A 26,624-nucleotide genomic window follows, 5' to 3' on the forward strand; every position below is an offset into this window, starting at 1 on the left:
GATCTCAATTCATTGTTAAAGATGCCACCTGTCCTATCAAAATAAAAAACTAACAATTCAAGGTCATTACTAAAATATTAAAGATAAAAGAATGTGTACATAAATAACTTACAGTTCTTCTGGCTCAGAACAGTGAGCTGCACTCATTACGAATCTCTTACTGATAAGAGAGCCACCACACCTCCATAATATTCTTATTTCTGGTCCAAATCCAACCAATGCCTGCAATGATATCAACTCATATCACAAAATATGTACAGAAGTAACTTACAGCCCTTCTGGCTCAGAACAGTGAGCTGCACTCAGTACGAATTTCTTACTGATAAGAGAGCCACCACACTTCCATGATATTCTGGTTTATGGTCCAAATCCAACCAATGCCTGCAATGATATCAACTCATATCACAAAATATGTACAGAAGTAACTTACAGCCCTTCTGGCTCAGAACAGTGAGCTGCACTCAGTACGAATTTCTTACTGATAAGAGAGCCACTACACCTCCATGATATTATGACGTCTGGTCAATGTAACATGTGTATGAAGCATTATTTATTACACTTTAATTTGATTGTACAGTGCTTTCCTGTAGTCGCTTGTTTACTTTGGCTAAAAATAATTTATTAGTTACGTAGAATCTTTATTAAAAGTGTTTAGATGTAATCCCTGCCCAGTATTTTTTACTGCAGCCAATAAAAAATATCGTTACAAAATGTTAGAAAAACCAATTCAGAGTACCCAGTGTGCTTTTGAATTGTATTCAGCGTTATCGCTTTATTTAAATAATATTGACAATATATTAATAGTAACTGATCAGTAGTACGTTAGCGTTAATACATGCGCCTCATACAAGTGTCGTATCACTAGGGATGGATTTTAATCAATTCCCACTATTTCTGGAGTGTAAGCTGAAAATATATTATTTGTATTATCTGTATATTCAGTATGTACAGTATGTACAGTATACCAAGTATCCCACGAAGAGGTTTAAACGTTTGATTTTATATTACTTGCCCATTTATGCACCGAACATTTTCAAACTCTACACAATTCATTAAATACGTTTTAAAAATATTCTGTGAAATATTCTGTAAATGGATTACAGTTCCAATAATTTTGGACTGCATTTTTACGTTTTTTAATAACTATGATCTAATTGTCTAATTTAAATGCTTTATTTCTCTAGAATATGACAATAAATAATTTGAAAAACCAAAAATACTGTTTTTTTACTATTTTTAAAGTATATTTTTGAAATTCCACCATTTTGTTTCAACAATTGCTAGAGAGCTGAAATTTAAAAAGCATATTTTTAAAGCCTATTTAATTAATTTTGTAGAGTTTGAAAATATTCAGTGCATAAATGGACAAGTAATATAAAATCAAACGTTTTTAAAACCTCTTCGTGGGACACCCGGTATTCTTGGTGTACTATGTGTGTACTTTTGAGATAACAATAACGACTAACCATGTGGGGATGTTCTCCCGCCGAGGCCGCCTCCCCGCCGTACACTGACACATTGGGTGTAATCGCAGTGGTACCCTGGTCTAGTACCTCCTCCCCCGCTTCGGTTAACCAATCTTCTGTGTCGTTAGTGACAGGTGACGTACTTTCTAGCAGCTGAAAATATGAACATACGAAATGCATTTTAAAAGTAGCATATTTCAATTTATTGTCCATACACTTTCAGTAAGTTAACTAAGAAAAGTTATATTTCTGTGCTATTTAATTATTAATCTCTAACTAATGGTATTTAGAACATTCATTCAACATACATTAGTACAAATAGGTGTTCATAATTTATTATACGCATTGAATTAACTATAAATTCTCTTGCTTCCTTATATCCTCGTTTACATAAGTGCTAATTATCCTATCTAATTATATTAATTTATCATTACTAATTTATTATCATTGTTAATTTAATCATCCAATTCCTTGTACAAGTAAAAGGCCTTGTTTAATTTGGGGTAAAAATAATTGTCTTGGCTCTTATTGGTCGGTTTCATACCTAACATATGATATGCTTTCCGGTTCACTCGCAACAAAATATTCCTTACACAATTACATTCTTGATATATTTCGAGCTCGCTTAAAGAGCAATCGTTAGTCAAAAGACGTTGTGTAAAAACTAATCAATTGTGTACGCTATGTTTCGACTCAGTGTGAACTAAAAAGTTTTTATTTTAGCAATAAATTAATAATACTGTCTCTAAGTAATTGAATTCGTTACTTATGAAGCAAATCATATAAATTACGCTCTTTATTAGTCCCACGTAACATAGAAGAGCCCGACTAGACTTTAATGTGTTTGGTTGAAACAATTATTAGTTTTTAATAATATAAACGACTAAACAAATATTTTCGACAGTTTACCGTATCAGGAAGCCCGCCGGCGAGTCGCTGGTTGGGCTCGGACGTCTGGTGACACAGAGCCTCCTTATACTCTTGACACTCTATTAACATAAAGCATACGTAAGTGCAATAACGCATACATAAGTGTAATAAGGAATGTGGATAAAACATGTAATAGCAGTCATTTTAGTTTAACACATCTACCACGTAAAATATATTAATTCAAATTAACTTTTATTATAATTATACTAAAATGCAGCATAAATAAAGATAGTAAATTTAATATACTGATATTATATTAAATAAATAATCAAATATAAAACAACATTAAGTTCTGAAGTGTATACAAACACTCTATGTAATAGTACATTGGTTTGAGTTACATACTTTGTATTTTAATTGTTAGTTTATATTCATTGATTTGAGTTCTTTGTGTTTAACCTAAGTAAAAGTTGCAAAACATTGTTTTGTATGTATATAACCTTTAACCTTTATTTCAAGGTTAACAGTGCAATTATCGTTATATAAAATGTTGTTAAACGAGTCCGAGTTTTTATATATGGACAAATGTTTATTTTATTATTATATAACATACTAGCATAAGGCTTTTTTTCTATGACAATTGGACACTATATGTAAATAAACAGTAGGTTCCAACAATATTAAATGCGGAAAATAAAAAGTTAAGTGTCACCGACTCATAGATTACTGTAGCATTAAAAGTCAGTCAATTACATTCACAATTATAATGTTAAAAGAATTGCATTCTAACTGTGGCTCCATTTTGAAAGTTAAATATGGAAAGTAAATTACGATTTAATAAAAATATTAAGAATTTTAAAAATATAAATATTGAATTGTGTAACTTCATTGCTAAATATAATAAGCAGTATTGAATAATTGGTAAATGTTAAATACATTTAGTTAATATTATTGAAAACTGTATCCTGAAGACATTGATGAAACTGCAATGAAAATGGAGGATCATATTAAACGGATAACGTATTAATATAAGGTTTAAACAAGATATTAAGTATTACTGACTCTGTTGACTGATAGTCTGGTTGACGTGATTGGAGGTTGGAGGAGGGCAGCACACCAGTGGGTTGTAGCGGTTGGCCAGCGAACACGTGACCACCTTTCCATTTCTGATGAGCTCCGGGAGGGCGTCACACTCGCGTGCTTTGCGGCAGCGCCACGCCTTGTCCCCATCATCCTGGCACACGTCATCTGGAACAAAAAGGGATGTAGTAACATATTAACCATTTATATTTGGCCTTCAGTAACACCTTAGTGTTAACAGATCTTGACACTTGACAAAAATAACTAGTATACTGTAGTTAAAACTCCATCCGCTATAACATCAACAGGGATGTTAACAATTACCCTGACTTACAAAAGCAGATCTCTCCAAATATATTTCAAACCTAATGTAATTTTACTCCAGACCCGAGGAGTCAAAAAGTTCATTAGCGGCCACACTATAGTGGATACCGAGATACTATAGGTGTGAGAAGTCAGTACTATTTATTGTAAATGTTTCCCACACAGTGTCCTTTATCCTTTTACTGCACTAGGCATGGAGGTCTCAAGCAGGTAAGTCAAAAGAACATAAGTTATACACAAGCATGTCTAGGATAATGTGTGTGAAATATTTAAGTGCACCAATCGATGAAATACTTTTATCAGACTAACAGTTAACACTTACAGGCCAATGAATTTAGTCCTGAGGTCAGGACTAAATGATGTTTTTTTGAGATGTAGTTTGAGCTGAGTGAGTGAGTGATTGGTGGAACAACAGGTAATGTTGGTACCTAGATGTTTAAATTGTTAAAACTTTTTTAAAGTGTAAAATACAATCAAGACCTCTTACCAAATTCAAGATTGAGTCACTGTTAAAGTTTTGAATAATCAATTTTTTGTTTTTTAAAACAAACAATTTTGGTTTATCTCTTGTTTCAAATTTTAACCAAAAACTAACCTATCACTCATAATTTCGAATAAAATATTTTAAACAAATACTGGTTTTTACCACTTTTATAAGAACTCTATAGCAAGAACATTTTCAAAGTTGATTTTGACATAATCATTCTTGTCAATTAGAGCAAAATAACACCAGTGAGAACAAGTAATACTGCAAGACAAAAGCAGTGACTGATATGAAGTGCAGCTCAACTGACCTTTAGCTCCTCTTATCAGTACGAAAGATAGCTCAGTGGTATAGCTGTGTACTTCCAATCTCAAGTGTTCAGGATCAAATCCAACACAGGGCATAACTTTTTGCTTTCTTGACTATTCATAAATTAAATAAAACGAGCGATTGTTGTGTGAAATTGGTTGTTTATTGTTTAATATAAAACTTTTTTTTCTTTTCTCTCTCTTTCTTTATGTGATTAAAAATGACTGGACATTCTAAATTATTATGTATTTAGCTTTTTGCAAACTAACAAGAAAATAGTGTTTGTTTAAGTAAAAAAGAACGCTTAAGAAATATTTATGTATAAACAACTCTACATTAATATGCCTATGATTATGACCAAAACAAATTGAAAAAAATAAATAAAAACTACCTGATATATTGAGAATTACTAGAAAGTTACTTATCACTAAAAATGGACACTGAAAAAAATGACAGTAAAATACCTTAAGGCTGGATAAGAGAAGAGATAGTCAGGAAGAAAGGTGTAAATTAAAGCAAAATAGATGTGTACATAAAATCCCCAAGGGGCAAAATATTTAGATCAAAGAAAGAGCTGGCTACATATATTGAAGATAATAAACTACCTTACAAAATTGACATCTTTAACTTTTCTACAAGAAAGTGTAATGTGACCTTAGAGGACACCTTCGACAAAACCACTGTTAGTACAAATACCTCAGAATCAGCACAAACTGAGACTGATGATGGCCTGAATTATAAAACTCATATCTCGCCTCCTCAGTATTCCTCCACATCGGCACAAACAGATGAGAGTTACAACTCCATTATGACAACAAATTAACTACTTGGTAAAAACTGGGTATCAGACTCAACTCTTTATCAATATTTTGATATCATTAATAATACATTTTTAGAATCCAAGTCAGGACTAATACTGAATCCTGTTATAAGTCATGGCTTAAAATGTGTGGATGATTTTGACCATTTAATAAACCCATTACATTTAACAACATACAAGTATCTGTTCATCCCAGTAAACGATGCAATAACTCTATATGAAGGGGGAGGTTCACACTGGAGCTTCCTACTCTTCAGTAGAGAGGACAGTAATTTCTTTTACTATGACTCTTTTAAGGGGAAAAATTATCCCTCTGCTGAACTTATTGCAAATAAGCTATGTGCACATCTGAGCGGTAACCATAAACCTGTGATCAAGATGATCAATGGACCCCAACAAACAAACTGTTATGATTGTGGTATTTTTACCTGCTATGTGATAGACTGGATTGTATACAATATTATTAACGATGGAACCCCAAGTCTTAACAAAATCAAAGAAAACATGTTAAGCGAGGCTGATCTTATACAAAAACGCTCTATAATGGCTTATATAATAAAAAAGCAATGTCATAATTGAAAACAGGACACTTTGGTCAATTATTTTTAAAGTATATGAACATGTGAAACCATCAGTTCCTCCTACTGCCAATCCCAGTTCACACAAAGCATTACCACATTCAACACAGGAGAAACTGAATCAACAGACTGAAGGTAGTGTTCTAAATAACAACGAGTGGACTCAAGTTAAACATAGTAAAACCACGCCTAGAAGTAAACATATCAATGATAAATACACTATTCAGAGAGAGGTTGGCATGTCAAACAAATATATTCTGGGTCAAAGTAATAACGTTCCAAAATATTTTAAGAATGAAAATAAAACTCCAAGCAAGATTAATAATGGAAAAGATAACAAATTAAATAACAATACATCAAGAAATAGGAATATTTATACTAAAGTGAATAAACTCAAGAACAGAATAAATGCAGAATTCTACTCAGATAGTCAAGGAAGAGGTATAATCGAAATAATTAATAATTTTAGTAAAGGAAAAATAAACTTGGATGGATTAGTTACTCCAGGAGCCACTATCAAAACTGTTCTGAATAATGCTGCAAAATCTCATTGTAAACCACTTATAATAATAGCAGGAACTAATGACATGTTGCAGAAATCTACTACAACAAACTAGAAAATGAACTACGCATTCTTAGTAAGATGAGAGCCGTGTGCATCACAACGATCCCTCAGCGCTACGATGCACACAAGAATAACCCTATACATGATGACATAGCCTTGGTAAACAATTATATAAGAGAAATAACAATACGAATGAAGAATGTACACCTTATTTATTTGGACGTATTGAGACGATGTCATTTTACAACGCATGGACTGCATTCAAATTATCGAGGGAAGAAAACGCTGTCCTATATGATTATTGATGCACTCGAGAATATTAATGAAAGCACTTGTCACTTGGAATCCGCTGATACAACTACTCAACCTATTTCAAAACCTGCTGATCACCTTCCCAACTACACTTCAGTTCAATCTCAGACAGCTAACTCTTCAGAGGGAAATATACAAATTATTGAAGACAATTTTAAAAATGTGATACCACAGTTCTTGTATAATGAGCAGGTTGCTTTTGCTCACTGCATTTCAGCGGATCTTGACAGTAAGAAGAATATGAGTGCAGGTGTGGCAACGATTTTTAAGGAACAGTTTGGAAAGCCTTTGTGCTGCCTTTCCCATCACTTATCGCGTCAAAAGTTACAAAATGGTGCTACAATATATGGACTGATCACTAAACCTAAGTATTACAATAAACCTACTATAGAAGACTATAGTTTAGCATTTCAACATCTGACAGAAGACTTCATCAGAAGAGGATTGAAATACCTTATATGCCCACCTATGGGTTGTACTAGAGACAAAATTTCGCCAAGTGTTTTTGCTGCAAACATAATAAAATTTCAACAACTTACTGGAGCTTCTATTCGAATAATCACATATAATGAACATTCTAAACAAGAACTAAGAAACGGACTTCCATACCTTGACTTTGTGAAGACTCTGAACAATTTCATTCCTCACAACTTACAGAGTAAGATACCTGCCGGCATTGTTGACCAGCCAGCCAACTTCTCATCCATGATGGAGTTTCCACCCTTATTTTCCCTCGAAGGAAATGCCTACCAGCTACAACCAGAGTGTGAAATCAAGTTTCAGTGAGAGTGTCAATGTGAGTGAGGTGGTTAATCAGAGCCAGAGTGAAGTTGTGCCTAATTTTTTATTCCAAACCCCTCCGCAAAGGAATCATGTATAGACTTAACAACAACCCAAGAATCGTTTCCAGAGAGCATTTTGCACAATGCTACATGTTGTAATAAGTTAAACAATGTTACTGGTACTGAGATCAGTGTTAAGAATACTCCTATTACCTTAAAATTATTCCACCAAAACATAAATTTTTTATCCGCAAAAATTGACCCGTTGGAAGTTACTCTAGATTATATAAAACCAGACATACTAATCGTTACAGAACATAAAATGAAAAAAGATGAAATTACCAGGCTTAATATTCTAAATTATAGCACTCACTCCTACTATGCTAGGTGCAGTATGAATGGTGGAGGTGTAATTATTTTGGCAAAAAACACCATTAAAATTAAAGAAATAATGTTTCCTGCAATAAAAAATTTATTATGTGATCAAATTTTTGAGCTATGTTTGGTTGAGGTTTATTGGGGTAATTTAAAAATATTATTAAGCGGTATCTACAGGTCTCCAATCAATGTAAATGTGAATATATTCCTCGAAAATCTGAATTCGGTTTTTAGCATTCTAACCAATAGGTACAAGTATATAGTGATATGTGGAGATATTAACATCAACACCTTGACAAATAATTCTTATGTGAAAAATCTAAAACACCTATTAAAACAATACAATATGAAATACTTAATAGACTTCCCCACTAGATCAACCGGCACTACTCAGTCAGCAATAGACAATATTATAACCAATCTCAAACAATCACAGATTCAAGTTGAGTGTGTGAATGCAATGTTGTCAGATCATGATGGCCAGTTAGTTACAATATTCAATTATGTATCTAACTCAGTACAACAACAAAATTATTCATTCAAGTATTCCAGGGTATTTTCTGATGAAAATATGAGAGATTTTAATCTAGCATTAAGTTTAGAAACATGGACACAGCTTTATAAAGCTCCAGATCATTTAAAATATGACACCTTTATCCAAATCTTTTTATATTACTTTAATACTTATTTTCCAATTGTAAAGGTCAGAAATTACTTAGGTAAAAAACCTTGGGTTACCGAAGATCTAAAACTAGAAAAAAAGAAACTAATTACTGAAAGTAATGCTGCTCGAAGAACAAAATCGCAAAGAGACATTGACAACGTAAAACTTAAATATAATACTTTTAAAAATAAAATTATTCAAGAAAAACAAAATTACTATGCTAACAAAATTAAAAGATCTAAAAATTGTCAAAGAGACACTTGGAAAATCATTAACTATGAAACAGCTATTACTAAACCAAATACAAAAAATATATACATCAGGCACAATAATAAAATAGTATCAGATCCTGGTAAAGTTAGTGACATTTTTAATAATTACTATGTAACTTCAATTGAGGATAAAGCAAAATTTAACACATCTCAAAAAAATCTTAGTTTTAATGCTTTTAATAATTTTTCAGATATTAATTTTCAATGCAAACTAATTGATAGAGATGATATTATTAGAATCATCAGAAATCTAAAAAGTAGTTATAGCACTGGATATGATGACATACCAGTGCCAATATTAAAATATGCAATGGAATTTCTAACTGACCCACTGCTTCATATAGTTAATTCATCTTTCCTCTCTGGGCAATTCCCTGAAAAACTAAAAATTACAAAAATAAAACCTCTATTTAAAAAAGGTGATCAGTTTGATGCAGCAAATTATCGGCCACTTGCATTGCTCCCAGTTATATCCAAAATATATGAACGTGCAATGTCTAACCAGCTGGTTGACTATTTAGAAAGAAACAAATTACTTGATAGCATACAACATGGGTTTATAAAAAGTAAATCTGTAGTTACAGCTGCCACTGATTTCATTGAGTCAGTGATTGATTCTGTGGATAGAGGGGAAAAGGTAATAGGAGTATTTATGGATCTCCATAAAGCATTTGACAGTGTTAGTCATGCTAAGTTAACTAACTAAGTTATCACAGTTTGGTATCCATGGGAAGGAGTACAACTGGCTAAAATCATATATACAAAACAGACAGCAGTTTGTGGAAATACATAATCTGAATAACAAGAACAATTTAACTAGTAAATATAATTCTATTTTAAAACAAACTTCTTATGGTGTTCCTCAAGGATCCATTTTGGGGCCACTTCTATTCCTCTGCTACCTAAAAGGAATTCCAGAGCTAGATAAATTATGCTTATACGCTGATGATGCCACTCTAAGAATTACTGCTTCATCTAAAGAGGAAATAGAGGAGTTTGCTTTTCTCAGCGTATCAAAAGTAAATCAGTTTTTCAAAGAAAACAACTTAATTTTAAATCCAACAAAAACAAGCTATATGGAATTTTGTACCAACCAATGCAGAAATAAAATTAATCCTCATATAGAAATAGGTGAAGTGGCTATAGTTAAAGAAGAAGAAGTAAAGTTTTTGGGTTTAATGTTAGACAGTTCGCTGACATGGAATAAACATTCAGAAATAGTTTCAAAAATTAACTCTGGTTTATATGCTCTTCGCAGAATGTCAAAATTATGCTCACAAGAAATTCTAAAAATGATTTATTTTTCACATATCCATTCACATATTATATTTGGTATCTCATTATATGGATCCACATCAATAAAAAATTTAAATTCAATTTTAGTGATACAAAAAAAAGCAATTCGTGTCATTTTAAAACTTAAATGGAATGAAAGTGTGAAGGATCACTTTCCTCAACTGGGTATCATGACGGTTTACAGTGCATATATATATATATATATATGAAACTATAATGTCAGTGATGAACCGTACTCATAGCTTAGGCAAGAGTGGTGAGACCCATAATTATAATACAAGAAATAGAAATAATATGGCAGTAACTCAACATAACTTACACTTTTTCTGTAAAAAACCAATATACATAGGAGCTAAATTTTTTAATTTGCTGCCAAGCAATATAAAATTAATAGAAAATAATAAATTATTTAAAAATAAACTTAAAAGCTATCTGACTGAAATGCCGTTGTACTCCTTTTCTGAATTTTATACAATTCACAATAGTTTTTACAATCATTAAAATTACATTGTATTAAATTACAATAAAATTACAAAGTATAAAACTAAATATTTAGTTAGATACTAATGTAAATCATATCTAGTAAACTTAACCATTTACTTTCTTAATCATGTGACGCCATTCATGTACACCATGTGTAACAATCGAATAAAGATTTTTCTGATTCTGCTTCTGATTCTGATTCCGATAATACAATAGTTGCCTTTTCATTTAGTACAATAAGCTCAGGAAACCCACTATTGCATTTAATCCTAGAAAGACCGCTGTGCGTCCTTCCTGAGTGATAGCATTTTCAGGGTGAGTGATATATCTTGTCAAGATCGATAGAAAGAAGGTGAGACTAGCTCTTTCCAACCCTCTACATTCAAACAGGGTAAATGACCAACCCTCCTCCCTCAAGTTTAAGTTAACATGAACCTTTAACAGTAAGGGACCTCCACCTACTCCACCTAGTCCACCAGCCATCCTCCAGAGCAGGCAAATCCTATCGAACCTCTATTTCCCTGTGAGTTTCCGCGAAATTCCCGCAGTAGTTCTTTGAAAGATCGGGAGTTCGTTCTTCCGGGATGACCTGGCACCACGAAGGGGGTAAGTCGCACCGTGATGACAAGAGTAACAGTAACAAGAGATTATATTGACATTATACATATTTTACATGCTGGTACTATTTATTATTCTGTATTGATACTGTTGTACATTTATAAAAGATCACTTGAGTAATACAACTTTTTGAAGGATTTGTTTTAAGAGTATAGCACAACGGGGTCAAAAGTCTTCTTGTATATCCTAATCCACAAATATAAATATTGACTGGCATTATTTACTAAAAACCACTTATAAGGCCATATAACTGTCATACAACTCCTTTAAGGGTAGTCTGGAAAGCCGCACAATCCTAAAGATAACAAAACACTACATTTATAGAACTCATACTTCTATTTTGTATTTTTTATAATCAGTTTATGAACATTTTTAGTTCAATCCAAAACAAACGGATGTATGATGGAAAATAAACAGAAGTGGTTATAAGGTTCTTTCCAAATCATTACATAGGCAACATGAAAATCAGAGATACGTGTTTATATTAAATCTCAAATTATATTTCATATTCATATTATAAGTGTTATATATTATTAAAATAAGAAAAATATTAAATCTATTCTGGTTTATTAAATCCCTTTTTATACATCTACACTGTTTTTACAAAATTATTAAACCAAGTTTTTAAAGAAAGAAGGGCACCCTGATCATCCATAAAAAAATTGTATTGATAAGTATGTAAATGGCAAATATTTTTTAAATTTGTATACATAAGAGCTCATGGAATAGTCAAAAGAAGAAAATAGTAGAAATACCGTTTTCATCAACCTAATGAGCCTTTCGCATGTTGTGCAATCAAACGTTTCATTTTGTGTTGGCTACGCGATGATATTCTTTTTCTGCTTTGTATGCTTGATGGAAGTCACAAGGTTATAATAAAAATGTATTTCTTCCCCAATTTTAATTTATTTTAAAATTATTTTAATAGTATTTATGTTTGAGGTAACGTCAGATCCAACTGAATGAATCAGGAAGAGTGCGAAGTTTGGAAACTGTTAACCATACGTTACGTCTAAGGTTCCGAGAGAATGTTTTCTGTTTACGTAAGAGTTCCAGATGATGAAACTCTAGGGGGCCTTTGGAACATGATTTAGAGCAACGAGACAATATAAGTTGCACACATTTTTATATTAGTTTTCCTAGTGACTTATCTAGTTTGAAGTTTTTGAAATAAACATCACCTCAAGTTAATATAATATGGAAATTTTTCTCGTACTAGTTTTAAGGTAATTTTTTTGAGACACGACAGAGCAACGAGTTGAAGCAGGTTATGGTTTATTGGTTCGATTGAATGAATAACGCACTTAAATTTGACACATTCTCTAACAAACAATATATCTACCTATTAGTGTTATTAGACGTTAGGAGAAAGTACCTGGAAGTCTTCATTAAATTACACTACAGAATGCACTAATTTTAAAAATAAAAATAAGCTAATTTAAAAATTATAAAAATATTGTAGTAACAAAATAAAGATCTAAAACGTAAAATATAATATTTATACTGAGGAAACAAAATTATTGTAGCGTTATTAAACCTACATTGGTTTAATTTTTTCATTAAAACTTAAATTAAATGAAAGTTTTGGGAACGAAATATTGGGATTTAATTTTAAAATATATTGTAAAAAGTTAGGGTAAAAACGAATATGTAATTCTTTGGCAAGTTACTACTGGTAGTTTTAAATTGATAGGAAGGCAGTTCACTGCCTTGAATTGATCAGAACTTGTCTTGTTACGGCTATTGTTCTCTTAGTTTGATATACCTGGACCAATGAGAGAACACCGCGGATGTCCATCAGAATTGCTTGGAAGGGGAAGTATATAAGCACCATCTCATTATTTTCGCCCTTCTTTTGGTAATTTTTGTGAATTAAGTTGATTACAGTGCGCCGTGTTTCTACATTTTTTTCTTGACTACGCCACTCTGCTTGTAAAGCATCCAGTGAATCTTTAATACACTTACACAAACTATTATAGAGAAAACTTTGGCAAGAACTTGTGTTGTATACAGATAAGTTATGATAGTTAAGTTACATTTAATTAACCAAAAATGGCTCTCAAGGTGGACTTTTAAGTAAGGACGAATTAATTTATGAACTGTGGTTCCTTGGTATATAAAGTAGTACTGATAACACTGATAACCTAACAATGAGTTGGATTTAAATTGGAACTTGAAATAAATTTTTCAAAATCTAGTGTCAAAGGAAAAATGTCAAAAATATGCCGAGGAGTTGGAAAATTAAAAAAAACAGTTTATTAAAAATTCGAAGTTAAGCCCCTATAATAGAAACCACCGAAAGTTTAAAATTAATGATAAAGTGTTTTGTAAAATACCTGGACACAGAAATAAATTGGATAGGAAATTTGACGGACCATACAGGATTGTGATTATTATCTCAGAGAACAGTTATATAATTCAACACACCAAGGACTTAAACATTTTGAAAGGGGTGCATCTACAAGATTTGAGACCCGCTTAAGTGAAAATTAATTCATGAACAATTGGAAAATTTTTTCCAGCAAAAAAAAATAAGAAAGAAACCCCATGTTAAAATGTCATAATTGAATAACCATAGGCCAAGTCAAGATTTTGTATTTTCTTTCAGGTATTAAAAGAGAAAAAGGGGAATTTTATGACATATAAATAAATATTACATGAAGAGGAGAATTACATGGCCTCAGGACTTGAAAGATTTAGAAATGTAGTATTTAATAATAGTGTCTACAGCCACTATATTGTCTGATATTAGTATAAAGACATTATATTATTGATGTACTAACATTCCTTCTTGTGTGTCCAATTTCATGTTTTATTTGTTTATTGTGAATGAATGGGAGAAAGAAATTTAGGTCAACCCCCCCCCCCCCCCCGCTGTAATCCAATGTAAATAACTTGTTAGTAATAAAATAAAGGTCTTTAATAGTTTAATAAAGTGTATGAAGCAAAGAATGAGCAATCTTCGAGTTGGATAAAAATTAAAATTGGCAAGTTAGTACTGGTAGTTTTAAATTGTTAGGAAGGCAGTTCACTGCCTTGAATTGATCAGAACTTGTCTTGTTACGGCTATTGTTCTCTTAGTTTGATATACCTGGACCAATGAGAGAACACCGCGGATGTCCATCAGAATTTCTTGGAAGGGGAAGTATATAAGCGCCATCTCATTATTTTCACCCTTCTTTTGGTAATTTTTGTGAATTAAGTTGATTACAGTGCGCCGTGTTTCTAAATTTTTTTTCAGCGAGGGATTTTGAGGAAAAATTAAATTCATAGAAACTACAAAGCAATCTGCATAATTAATTCTCGATGAACAATAGAGCATAATAGAATCATACAAGTTTCATTTGGTTCAAACTTGCAAGAAAAGTGAATTAAAATTGAACTTTGTTGATAACTTTAATTGAGATTTGGTAATTTAGTAATTTATTAATATTTAATTGGAACTGTTTTATTGTGAACTGTTAAATTAGTAGTAAATTGAACTTTGATAATTGTTTGAGAGAGTTGTAATCTGAATTGCAGAGACTTGAAAGTTAACGTTCAACTAGTAGAAACAAAAGTTTAAATTTTTATTTTTGAACTTTGAGTGAACTTAGAAGTGAACTTTTTTGATTCTAGTTATTTCCAAGTGGTATTAGATTTTTATTTTAAAACTTCATTATTTTATTTTAGAAGAGAGCTCTGATTTTTAGTTTGATATATTTTATTAATATTTTTATTTCTTGCCAAAGGAACTTTTAAATTTAATAAACGGTTTGTCAATTTTTTTTGTGGAAAATATAGTGATAAAAATTCTGAAACTTTGAACTTCTTAATTTGTCAGTGTAAAATAAATCCATCATTTTTATTTAGAAGTGTGATTTTTATTTTAGACAAACCAGATAATATTTAATAGTTAACAATTTAGTAATAAATTGTACTGAATATTCACTCGGAGCTTACTAATCAAAAAATAGTTTATATCGTCTTGGCTTTCTCATTAATATCTACAATCCAAGTCGTTATAATTACTTAAAGCGATACCACATAATATTTTAATTGTGTGTGACATTTAAACAAAATTACAAATAAATGAAAGCAGAACGCAATATAATATAAAATGTTTTAAACAAAATAAAACACATATTCTGAAATTCTTGCTCGCATTTAATTAACTTTCTAGTAATTGACAATATGTACCTGTATCTATATTCCATAATTTTATAAATTATACAAGTTGTTTTATCCATAAAAACGTGGTATATTTATATTCATTACTTAATTGCTAACAATGGCAATCAATATTTATTACACTTATATTCAGCTACACTAAACCTGGTTATATATGGATCATTAAACTTGTTTAATCGTAAGAAATGCAATAAAGAAAAGTTTTCTTACAATATATAGGATGGTATATAAGTTTCTAAAATCTATTTTATTTTATTAGTGAAAACAGCATCAAAAGTATTGTCTTTGTGTATCTTTATACTTTAAAGAATAACAATTTTTTATTACTTTAAAATACATTGGTTTTTTATTATTAGTTTTATAGACTTTTATGTCGGTTTATTATTATATTACAATCGAGGTTGTGACTTACTACTGCGTATAATATTGAATTTTTGTATTATTATATATAATTTAGCAGATGAACAAAGAAAATTTTACATTGTAAACAACCGTAATTTATAATAGATAAAATATTTTGTTTCTACAATTGTTAAGGAGCTTCAATTTTCACAGAATATTTTTACACCCTATTTTATTAATTATATTGAGTTTGAACATGTTCGGTGCATATAAAATCAAACGTTTCAACCTCTTCGTGGGACATCTGTATAAATTATAATATTATAATACATTATAATAAAGTAAACATATTAGTCTTCCTGTCTAAGATACGTATTTCCATTGCTATATTATAATTTCCCACGTTATCGTAATAAATAGAATATATGTAAATACGTAGTACTGTGAAGCCTACTTCGGTCAAAACGATAAAGCGTATATATCAGGCCGTTTACATTAACGGTCTAACAAATTGATGGTGTCAAATTTGACTTTACTGTTACAACCATGAAAATATATACATATAATATCTAAGAAAACTACTTTTGTCAAAAAGGGTCTACTTCCGTCTTTTGCAATCTTCTTTTGTTCTAAGATATTTCCAGTGCCGCAGATGAGTTTGCCTTGTCACGATGAAGAAAATATACATAAATCTTAGGACTGAAGATAGTAGTTTAGTGTCAGTGGCATTTTATAATTAAAATAGTGTTTATATGAAATGAACATATTTGCGTGCTGTCATAATACAATAATTACACAGAACTGTTGATTACATTTAAGAGGATCTTTATGGGTCTTTAAATTCAGATTACACAAATTTAGAGAACACGGTGTTATTTTGTTGCTTTAAAGACGTAGCCCAATGGTATTTTCGAATTAAGAATAGGCATATATCCATCCCAGAGACCGTAAGAATGTTCATGTCAAATTTCAGTAAATCGGTTGAATAGTTTATGCGTGAAAGCGAAACAAACAAAAAAGGCACTTTCGCATTTGCAATATTATTAGGATTTATACCATGATTCGGATATTATATATATATATATATATATATATATATATATATATATATATATATATATATAATTTTAACAAACATTGAATCACAAAAAGCACTTGCTCCGCCGGGACTCAATATATGTAATATATATTGCATATCTATATTACATATCAAAACATGCAATTCTTTGTAACAATTCAGTTAATTCGATTTACATAATATGATATGATTTATTTCTAGTTTTTAATATTATACTTTTTAAAATGTGGTTACATTATTTCTTATCAAGCAACAGCTATAACCTTCATATGTTACATCTATATCTAAAATAAAATCATGAGTTCCTCTGTTATATTCATTATTTTAAATAAACTTCTAAGTGTTTGAAGTTGTACTTACATTGTTATAGAACTATTTTAATAGGGCTCAAGAGTGTAAAAGCAATATGGTAATTTACAAATACACAGATAATACATATTATAAATGAACAAATATTAATCTTCTTTTAATTACATATAATATTACTATTAAAGTTTTATAAATAATTACACATAAAACTTAGCAATGACGCCTATCATACTAAACAACAGGATCATTTTTACGTTTTTAGATTAAATATGCAAAAAAAATAAAGAGCTGTGGATATTTATATTGTTGAGTTCAATATATGTACACTGCTAACCATTGTGATTTAATTGTATGAAAAGTAAGAAACATTCTAACACTAACCAAAGAATTAATGTATTCATTACAATAATTTACACATTTTTCTAATTAATTACTCACTCTCGTCAGGGTAGTTATCGGTGGGAAATATCCAGGCGTACGCGTAACATACCGCCCATAGTGTGATCCAGACCGCTACTGCCGTAGACCGCATGTTCACACTGGTGGAGGTCGACGTGACTGCGGCGGAGAATGTCGCTAGGTCAAGGGGGTCACTGATATGAGCAATATACGAGTAGTACTTTATAACCTAAAAAACTGGTTCTAACGTCATCTTACACAAGCACATGCTTCACATAATGTGCTTATTTCCCTTATTGCTGGCAGCAGGAAATAATCTTGTAGCAAGTATCAATGGACTACTTTTTTTATAGATTTATGATAATGCATCCACTGTATAAGTACGTAGTATTTTCCATCAACTATATGTAGTATCAACTGTAGGCGTAGGTCCACGTAAAGGTTGGAGTGTTAGAAATTATAACATGTCTGGTGAGAGCTTTAGGCGATCCGTTACTCGAAAGGTGGGTAGCGGAAACCTGTCCACAACGTTAAGGTTAGGCAATGAAATCCAGGTATGAGCGATACGTTCGGCCAAGAGCGGGAGGCAGTAGGAATGTGTCGGACCCGGCAGTGTGCCGTTGTGGGCGTTAAGTGTTACGGCTCGATCCGGGCCATATCTTCTCATTTATCAAAGCTTTCCCATTGTATATAACTTTTTATATTTATTCATTTCTTTAATTTGTAGAGTGTTATAGAGCTTATCGTTTGAGGCTCAGAAATTTCATTTTCTGTCTTCTGTCTGTCTGCCCGCACGATATGTTGGTTGGCAAGACAACATCGATAATCCAAATATTTACATACTGATACCATTTTATGGATACTAATTATAAAATACTAAGAGTTACCACCGGCTTCGTAGGCAATTTCGTACGCTTTACACCTGTATGAGCAGAGCCTTACTAACTATGGCAGGTTCCACATAATAATTCCAAATTACTTACAGTTTGGACAGATGGGGATGTATATAAATATAAATAAAATATAAATATAAATGTAAATAAATATAAGTGTATATTCATGTACATCCATCTACCCAAACTGTAAGGCAATTTGGAATTTTTATAAGGAACCAGCCATATATGGATATTTGCCTTTCTATTTATTTTATTTTTATTTTCCAACGGCAGCAGCCAATTTACAAAGACAAGCATAGATAGTAGAATACAGCGGAAAATAAAATTAATACAATCAGATGAAAAATCTACATAAAGTAACAAAATAGGTATCATACAAAATTTGATAATAAATAATAAGTATTCAAAGATATAACACGTTATAAATATCCAAAACATAACAAAAAATAAAAATAAAGATTAACAAACAACAATAATTATTCAAGTATTGAGACAACTCAGAAAATTGATTTAGATAAATTGTATTTTACTTAAAAAACAACTAAAGTATAGGTAGACAACAACAAAAGTAGAATAATAAATAATTACGTAAAGGAAAAAATATGTATAAAAACTCTTTGTGCAACAGGAACAAGCAATCAACTAGCTAACGAAATTATAAGATTGATAAGAGCGAACATAAATAAATTGTGCTAATAAATTAAAATATAATATATAACATTTAACAAATAACAGTAGAAATTAAATAAATACAACATATAATACAATGAACATGCACTTAACACAGATTAAAGCTAACTAGGTCTTAATTTCTAGTCTTTCACAGAAAGAAGAGAGAAGGCCTGCCGACGAACCTGGTGAAGTCCATCGAAGAACAGGTCACACCCAGACGCAACCTGATTTCCCAGGCGAATAAACCTTGCGAAAGGACTGTTGAAGTCGAAGTTGGTTGAGTGGTATCTTCGACCCAGCAGATCTCGAGATCTTGTGTTTGCCGGAACTCTGAGGTCGATTTCAGCTAGGAGATCTGGACAGTTCATGCGACCATTCACTATCTTCCAGAGAAGGACAACATCAGCCACGTCACGTCGCAGGGCAAGAGGTGACAAGTTCAGATTGCTGGACAGTTCCTCCACAGGCACATCAAGATAGGCAAAACCCAGCCGGACACCAATCAAGCGAAGAAAACGCCTTTGTAGAGCCTCCAGTCTCGTCCTATTGCCAACAGTGTAAGGCGACCACACGGGACTTGCATATTCCACAAGCTGTCTCACAAGGGAACAATACAGAGAGCGAAGAGCAGAAGGGTTTGTCGATGCCTCTGGAGAATCTTGCTATGAAACCAAGCATCTTGTTTGCTTTGCTACTGATGTGGTCTATATGTCCAGAAAATCCCATGTCGCTGGCAAATATAACGCCTAGGTCTTTTATACACTGGGACCGTGGAATGGATGTACCAGAAATGGAGTATACGTATATGACTGGGGATTTGATGCGGTGATAAGTTATACAAGAGCACTTACTGGGATTTACAGACATGTTATTCCTGACACACCAATCCTCAATTTCGGAAAGGCTATTTTGAATTTCTTGAGAGTCTTCTGGTGTAGACACAGTGATGAAAATCTTCAGGTCGTCAGCAAATTGTAAGGCCTTTACAGTTAATTTGTCCAGTAGGTCATTGACAAAGACATTGAAGAGGCAAGGTCCCAGCAAAGAACCTTGTGGAACTCCTGAAGAAGGTGAGAACTGAGTGGAAGTGGCGGAACCAATCCTCACGACCAGAGAACGTTTTTGAAGATAACTAGAAATCCATGACAAAAGAGGTTCAGCCACTCCGTAACCCAGCAACTTAGACACAAGAATTGTGTGGTCGACCTTGTCGAAGGCTTTTGCCATATCGATGTAGGCTGTATCAACTTGGTAGTTCTTGCGAAAAGCAGACAAAACATATTCTTGAAAGAGCAGGAGGTTGGAGACAGTAGACTTGCCCTTCATAAAACCATGTTGGGAAGGATGGATTATTTTGGATAGAAAAGGATTCAGTCTATCTACCACGATACTTTCAAAAACTTTTACGGATGGTACTCAACTCGAGTCAATAGAAATGTTTTATGACAGTTTAAATACTGCAGTCACTTCAAGGACTCCTTCGAAATTACTGTAGTGCCTCTCCCTATTTGAATGCGTGGAAATCGTAAACTTACTACGGAGACTGAAATTGTTGTATATTTAAAGACTTTAATGTAATTACCCTTCTTACTTGTGTTTTAATATGAAAGATGCCAGGACAGGTGCAAACTATTTCATACATTAGGGACATTATTTTTACTCTTCATTTGTACATTTAACATACTCATAACGGTCTTCCTTAACTATGTTTACAATGATAGAAAACCCCCGATAAATGCAATGATTTGACTTTAATCATTGATATAACACTTGTAAAAGATGTCTATTTATATCTTACATTATTATAGCTAGCTCTCAGAGATATTGCATTGTAAGATCTCAATAAGAAAGGGTTTTTAACTCCGGCTCAGGACTGCACTTCACTGGCTTGAAATAATTTAGAACCAACAACTGAAAACTTAGGAGCTTCGTGTAGTTTGAACAGAAAGTTGAGTTATGATATTGGTGTTCATACAACTATATTCTCTCTCCGACTCTTCGCCAATAAAATATAGTTACTAATTATTCCAAGATCAAGCCAGATTCGCGCATATTTGATACGTAATTTAAAATAAACATAACTATGAAACCCTTGTTATATAGAAAATGAAATAATGAAAAATGAAATAATGATTTATTCCAGCATTTTTTTACATATAAAAAAGAACAAAAACTCTTTCTAACGGAATAAGAACTGGCCACGTTTACAAGTATTGCGGCCAGATTGCCAAAAAAGAATAACAACAAAAAAGCTAGAGTCCAGATTTTCAATTGAATGACACAGAGCCGCTCACTGTGACGTCTGTTCTTTGTTGATGTTCTGTTCTTTGTGACGTCATAGCATAAAGTTGCATTTTAAGCTTAAAATGTACAACTACCTGATTAAAAACATTAATTTTAACCTACTATATGAGCAAATTTTAAGTTGTAATTCTTAAAAGAATGAGCAATTTCGTTGAAGACAATTTCTGTTAACAATGTTTGTAAAAGCTATTAAATAATAAAATTTTTTTTTTTTTGCGTGACTTACTTTACAGCAAATATTAAGTATGTCATTTCAAATCTGAATCAGTTAAATTAAAGTTTTAATAACTAAGTAACGAATTTGTTGGCTAGTTATATAATGCAATTTTAAATCTAGACATTCTTAGCCATTTTGCACAATTGTGTGGCTCAACGTTAAGAGAGATATAGTTAAAAGAAATTTTAGGCGAATAAATATTATTTATTTATTAAATTAAATCACTATAATAGTTTTTGCGAATCCAAATGCTATTAAAAATGTTTAAATGTATTAAATGCCCACTCTGCACGAATAACAGTGGCGATAGTGGTACTGGGATACGCCTAGTAGGTAATATATCACAACCTCTGTGCCGCTTGCAGAAGTCGAAACCACAAATTAGCTTAATTGCCTGAATATCCACACTTAAATTGTAATGAGCAGGTTAAACAGGGGCAGTTATTCACTAACAGCCCACTTTATTATGCACGATTGCAATATATGACATTACAAATTTACTCCAGAAACAGTAAAATATTTTATCCACGGTTGTAATTTTGTAATGCTGATATTACGATTCAGTCTTATTGAGCCAAAAGTTTTATTATTTTAGATTCTTTAAATATATATATAGAATACTTTTCCAAAAGTATCTAATATTTAAGCTGTACGTCTCATTTACTATTTCAAATGAAAATGTATCATTGAGTATTGTGAGTTGATGTGGTGGATAAAATAATAAAATTTCTGTAAACTAAACGTTACTTTAAATATTAAAACTAACGAATGATGTGGTCGTGGGAAACAGTTATAGGTTGTTTCAAAACCGTATTATAATGTCAAATTATAAATCTATCAAGATATATCAATAAATTAATACTTATTTCTCTGTTAAGGAAATATAGTGCAATACATTTTCTGATTCTTGTATTTGTCTTACTGTTACTGATTCTTCGATAAACAATCCTTTATGCAAACAAATGAAATGTGTATGCAGCGTTAAACGCAGTATTTGGTAAACTTTTAAATATAATTTATCATCACCACTCGTATTACTGAATATTTTACATTAAACACTAACAGTGTTATTACCCAAAAAATTTGGAAAGAATGTTGCAGAATTCCTTGAAGTGACAATAATTAGGTATATTCAGAAAAATATTAAGCTTCTATTGTAGACCACTAAATATATCAACCTTAAGTAGAGGCAATTAAATTTTGTGGTGGTAAGTTTTCTTTCCTGTGTACATTATTTATCGAATAATGTTTGAGGACAATTTAACTTACAGGGCAGACATTCCCTTCAAAGATAGTCCGGAAAAATGTAAGAGCTACTGTGTGTAAGTTCAGCTTTTGTTCCCACGACATCTATGTTGGCCAATACTGCATATATGTGTGTTTATTTGCATTTCCTAGTTGAGAGGAGGTGGTAGCTATGTTGAGCCTGGTTGTAAAAATTGTTAATGGATACAACATATCCATTTACTACTTGTCAATACATCCCCAAGGTCTTTCCTCAACACAGATGTTCAACGGACTCCACACATGTACCACATACACCTGCGGAAGCTGAATAGGATGGCATATATTTTATGAGATATAAGTTTATCCATGGCCGGTTCATATTTAAATTTTGTACATTAAGTAGAGATAGTCAATTTGTGGACCTAAAATGCTGGACTCAGCGTATTTCTCCACCAGTTCAGACTATTTTGCCATTGGACGATTGTGCGATTTCATTTCTAACTCTTAGAATGGAAATCTGTAACACTGGAATACGCAAAGGATTCAAGAGCTATACAGAAATGAGATGAACAAAGATATGGCAGCGTTATGGAGGATAACGTTTACATAGAGTAAACTAGAGAAGTTCTGTCTATAACACTCATATTGATAATTGGGTACAATTAAAACCCTGCTCCAACAGGTTTATGTATGTTCACAGGCATGGTTCGTCCTTCTTCTCTATCCGATTACCTCTATTCTCTGGGACTTATTTATCTAGAATTAACAGCATTACACAGCGTCAGTCGCATGACCCCTGCAGTATGTTTAGTCATACACATTACTTTTTAGTTCGTTTTTGACTTTGTAAGGATTGCAAAGAGTTGTGCACTTCTTGTGTATGACGTAAGATGTTTTGTGGCTTGTTATCTTTAGTTAAGGTTTATTAATTAGTGATTAGTTCTTATTGTGTGCAAGCTGTTAGAGAAGAACATGCTGGGAGTATGTTTGTTGTGATGCCTGACCCGCGTGTCACCGCTCTGATAAGACTGAATTTTGTTATCTAAATTCTAGTTATGTATTGCACTAATTATGCAGCAGAGGGATAATCTGATTGTAAATTTCTAAGCTTATTTATTTCTTGCACCGCTAATCTATTGCAAATGTTAGAAAATGCTTAACAAATAATTTCAACACTTTTTGTTTCTCTATAATCCTTAATTTGTATCCGGGAAATCAGTAAAACTAGCCATTTTTAGCTATTTATATTGCCCAAATTTGGGTGTATAAGTAATGTATGAGAACTTCTAAAATTGAAACATGGATTGTGTTGTACAATATGTTAAATGAATCATTGCGCTGAACATATAGGCAAAATTTAAAATATTTTATCTTAAATTGTATTTATCAGATGTGCTAAATCTAATAAAATAATCCAAACCACGAAACAATAAACCATAGTTATTAAGACATAGTCATTTATATGACACCATTGAAAACCGTTTTCTATGTAGGCCTACCTCATAAAAATTTTAAATATTTTATCAAATTAGAGGAAATATAATTTTAATAACAGTACAATAAGATATTGTAATACTAGACAAGTGTATACACAACTCATTTAATTGAACATTAAAAATGTATTCAACTGATTATTCTGTGCTATGCTCAGGGATATTTTAATATAATCTTAAGATAAGAGACAAATGAAAGTATCTGACAAAAGCAGAGTAACGTACGGGCTTGTGCAAGAGCGACACAGTGCTTATTCATTGACACTTTGTATAAGAGGCTTTTGTCATTTTGATTAAAGAGCTTTGTACCAGCCTTTCACTTGTAACGAATTCTGTTTCGTTTTGTTCTCTTCATTTTATTTAACTTGTATCAATCGAAAGAATCAATTGAATTTTCAACGTTTAATTTATATTCATGAGAAAATTTGTTTTTAGGAATATCCGATTACCTTTGTTTAATGGGAAACTCTTTCTTTATCACATCTAGTTAAACATTGCAGGACCTAAATACTTGAATAAATGTAGAATATATGTTGCACTCGTTGAACCCTAGATGAATAATACCTAAGAAAGTTTTATTCAATCTTTTAGAAGAATTTATTCAAAAATGTTTGGATAAACAGGGTTGTTATTAATGTATAATTCGTTTGTTAACATAACTAATTACCACCTAACATTGTTACTATAAATATAATACACGATGGTAAATTATTCACCGTTTGTGTATTGTTTCACAGGGTCGACATATACAACAGCTCAGCGGTTATAATAAGAGTGTTGTTACAGCAGCCATAAAAGTGAACATGCCGAGTTAACACTTTGTAAAATTAAAAATTATTAATCTTGGAGCCTTGAGGTGAGAGCGTAAGTTTGTTATTCCTTCATATTATGTTTGTTGTTTGGTCGTTTTATACGTATTAGAATAAAAAATGTTGTCAACTAAGATATTATTTTACAACTTATTGAGTAATAGAACAATAATAAATTATCAGTCAGTGTAGCGTTTTTAAAGCTGCATTGGTTGATTTTTTTTAAATTAAAACTTAAATGAAAATTTTGGGAAAGAAATATTGGTAAATTAATGTTTTTGTCTTTTTTATAGGAAAAATTAAATTTATATAAACTACAGAGCAATCTGCATAACTGATTCTCGAAGAACAATGAAGCACAATAGAATCATACAAGTTACATTTGTTACAAACTTGCAAGAAAAGTGATTTAAAATTGAACTTTGTTAATAACTTTAATTGAAATTTGGATATTTAGTAATTTATTAATATTTAATTGGAACTGTACTATTATGAATAAAATTATTCATTGGAAATTAATTGAACATTAATTATAGTTTGAGAGAGTTGTATCTGAATTGCAAAGACTTGAAAGTTAAGGTACAACTAGTTGAAAGAGATGTTTAAATTTTTTATTTTGAGTGAACTTAGAAGTGAACATTTTTATTTAGTTATTTCCAAGTGGTATTGGATTTTCATTTGAAAACTTTATTATTATTTTTCAGAAGAGAGCTCTGATTTATATATATATATATATATATATATATATATATATATATATATATATATATATATTTGATGAATAATCTGTTTGATATATTTGATTAATATTTGTATTTCTTGCCAAAGGCCCTTTTAAAATTATTAAACGGTTTGTCAATTTTTTGTGGAAAATAGAGTGATGAAAATTCTGAAACATTGAACTTATTAATTTGCCAGTTTAAAATAAATTCATTATTTTTATTTAGAAGTGTGGTTTTTATTTTAGACAAACCATATAATATTTAATAGTTTAAAAATCTAGTAATACATTTTACTGAATATTCACTCGGAGCTTACTAATCAAAAAATATTTTATATCGTCTTGGATGTCTGAATATTAATATCTACAATCCAAGTCGTTATAGTCAGTAATTAGCTTTGCACTATGTAGCTTTGTATCTAGCTAAGTAGTGTCGATATCAAAACTTAAAGTAAGAACAAAACTCTAAAATTAAGTTCACGTCGGCCGATAGCTATTAGGACGATACTTTAACATAACATTGTGGTGGTTACGAAATCACCTTTAGGCCGTTGGTCCCCAAGTTAAGTGTTAAAGAGGGCTTCTTAGCCCTAACTTCGCCTGGTAAAAATAGACATCTTTACTTTACTTTCCGTGTTAGGCATACACAAGGAGCTGAAAAGGGAGAACTGGCGCTAAACTGCTGA

At 31.5% G+C, this 26,624-nt stretch overlaps 1 protein-coding gene across 1 annotated transcript in view; it reads right to left on the bottom strand.

Moving 5' to 3' along the window:
* The window catches only part of LOC124361211 (serine protease snake-like), a 36,666-nt gene that overhangs the window by 5,075 nt on the left and 4,967 nt on the right, over nucleotides 1-26,624 (bottom strand). Inside the window, exons 2-6 of the mRNA XM_046815252.1 lie at nucleotides 17,639-17,828; nucleotides 3,399-3,584; nucleotides 2,376-2,455; nucleotides 1,467-1,619; nucleotides 113-222 (exon numbers count right to left, since the gene is read on the bottom strand). Coding sequence (XP_046671208.1) covers nucleotides 113-222; nucleotides 1,467-1,619; nucleotides 2,376-2,455; nucleotides 3,399-3,584; nucleotides 17,639-17,828 — 719 coding nt within the window. The remainder of the gene's footprint in view (nucleotides 1-112; nucleotides 223-1,466; nucleotides 1,620-2,375; nucleotides 2,456-3,398; nucleotides 3,585-17,638; nucleotides 17,829-26,624) is intronic.

This window comes from Homalodisca vitripennis, chromosome 4 (assembly GCF_021130785.1).
Source record: "Homalodisca vitripennis isolate AUS2020 chromosome 4, UT_GWSS_2.1, whole genome shotgun sequence".
Classification (NCBI taxonomy): Eukaryota; Metazoa; Arthropoda; class Insecta; order Hemiptera; family Cicadellidae; genus Homalodisca; species Homalodisca vitripennis.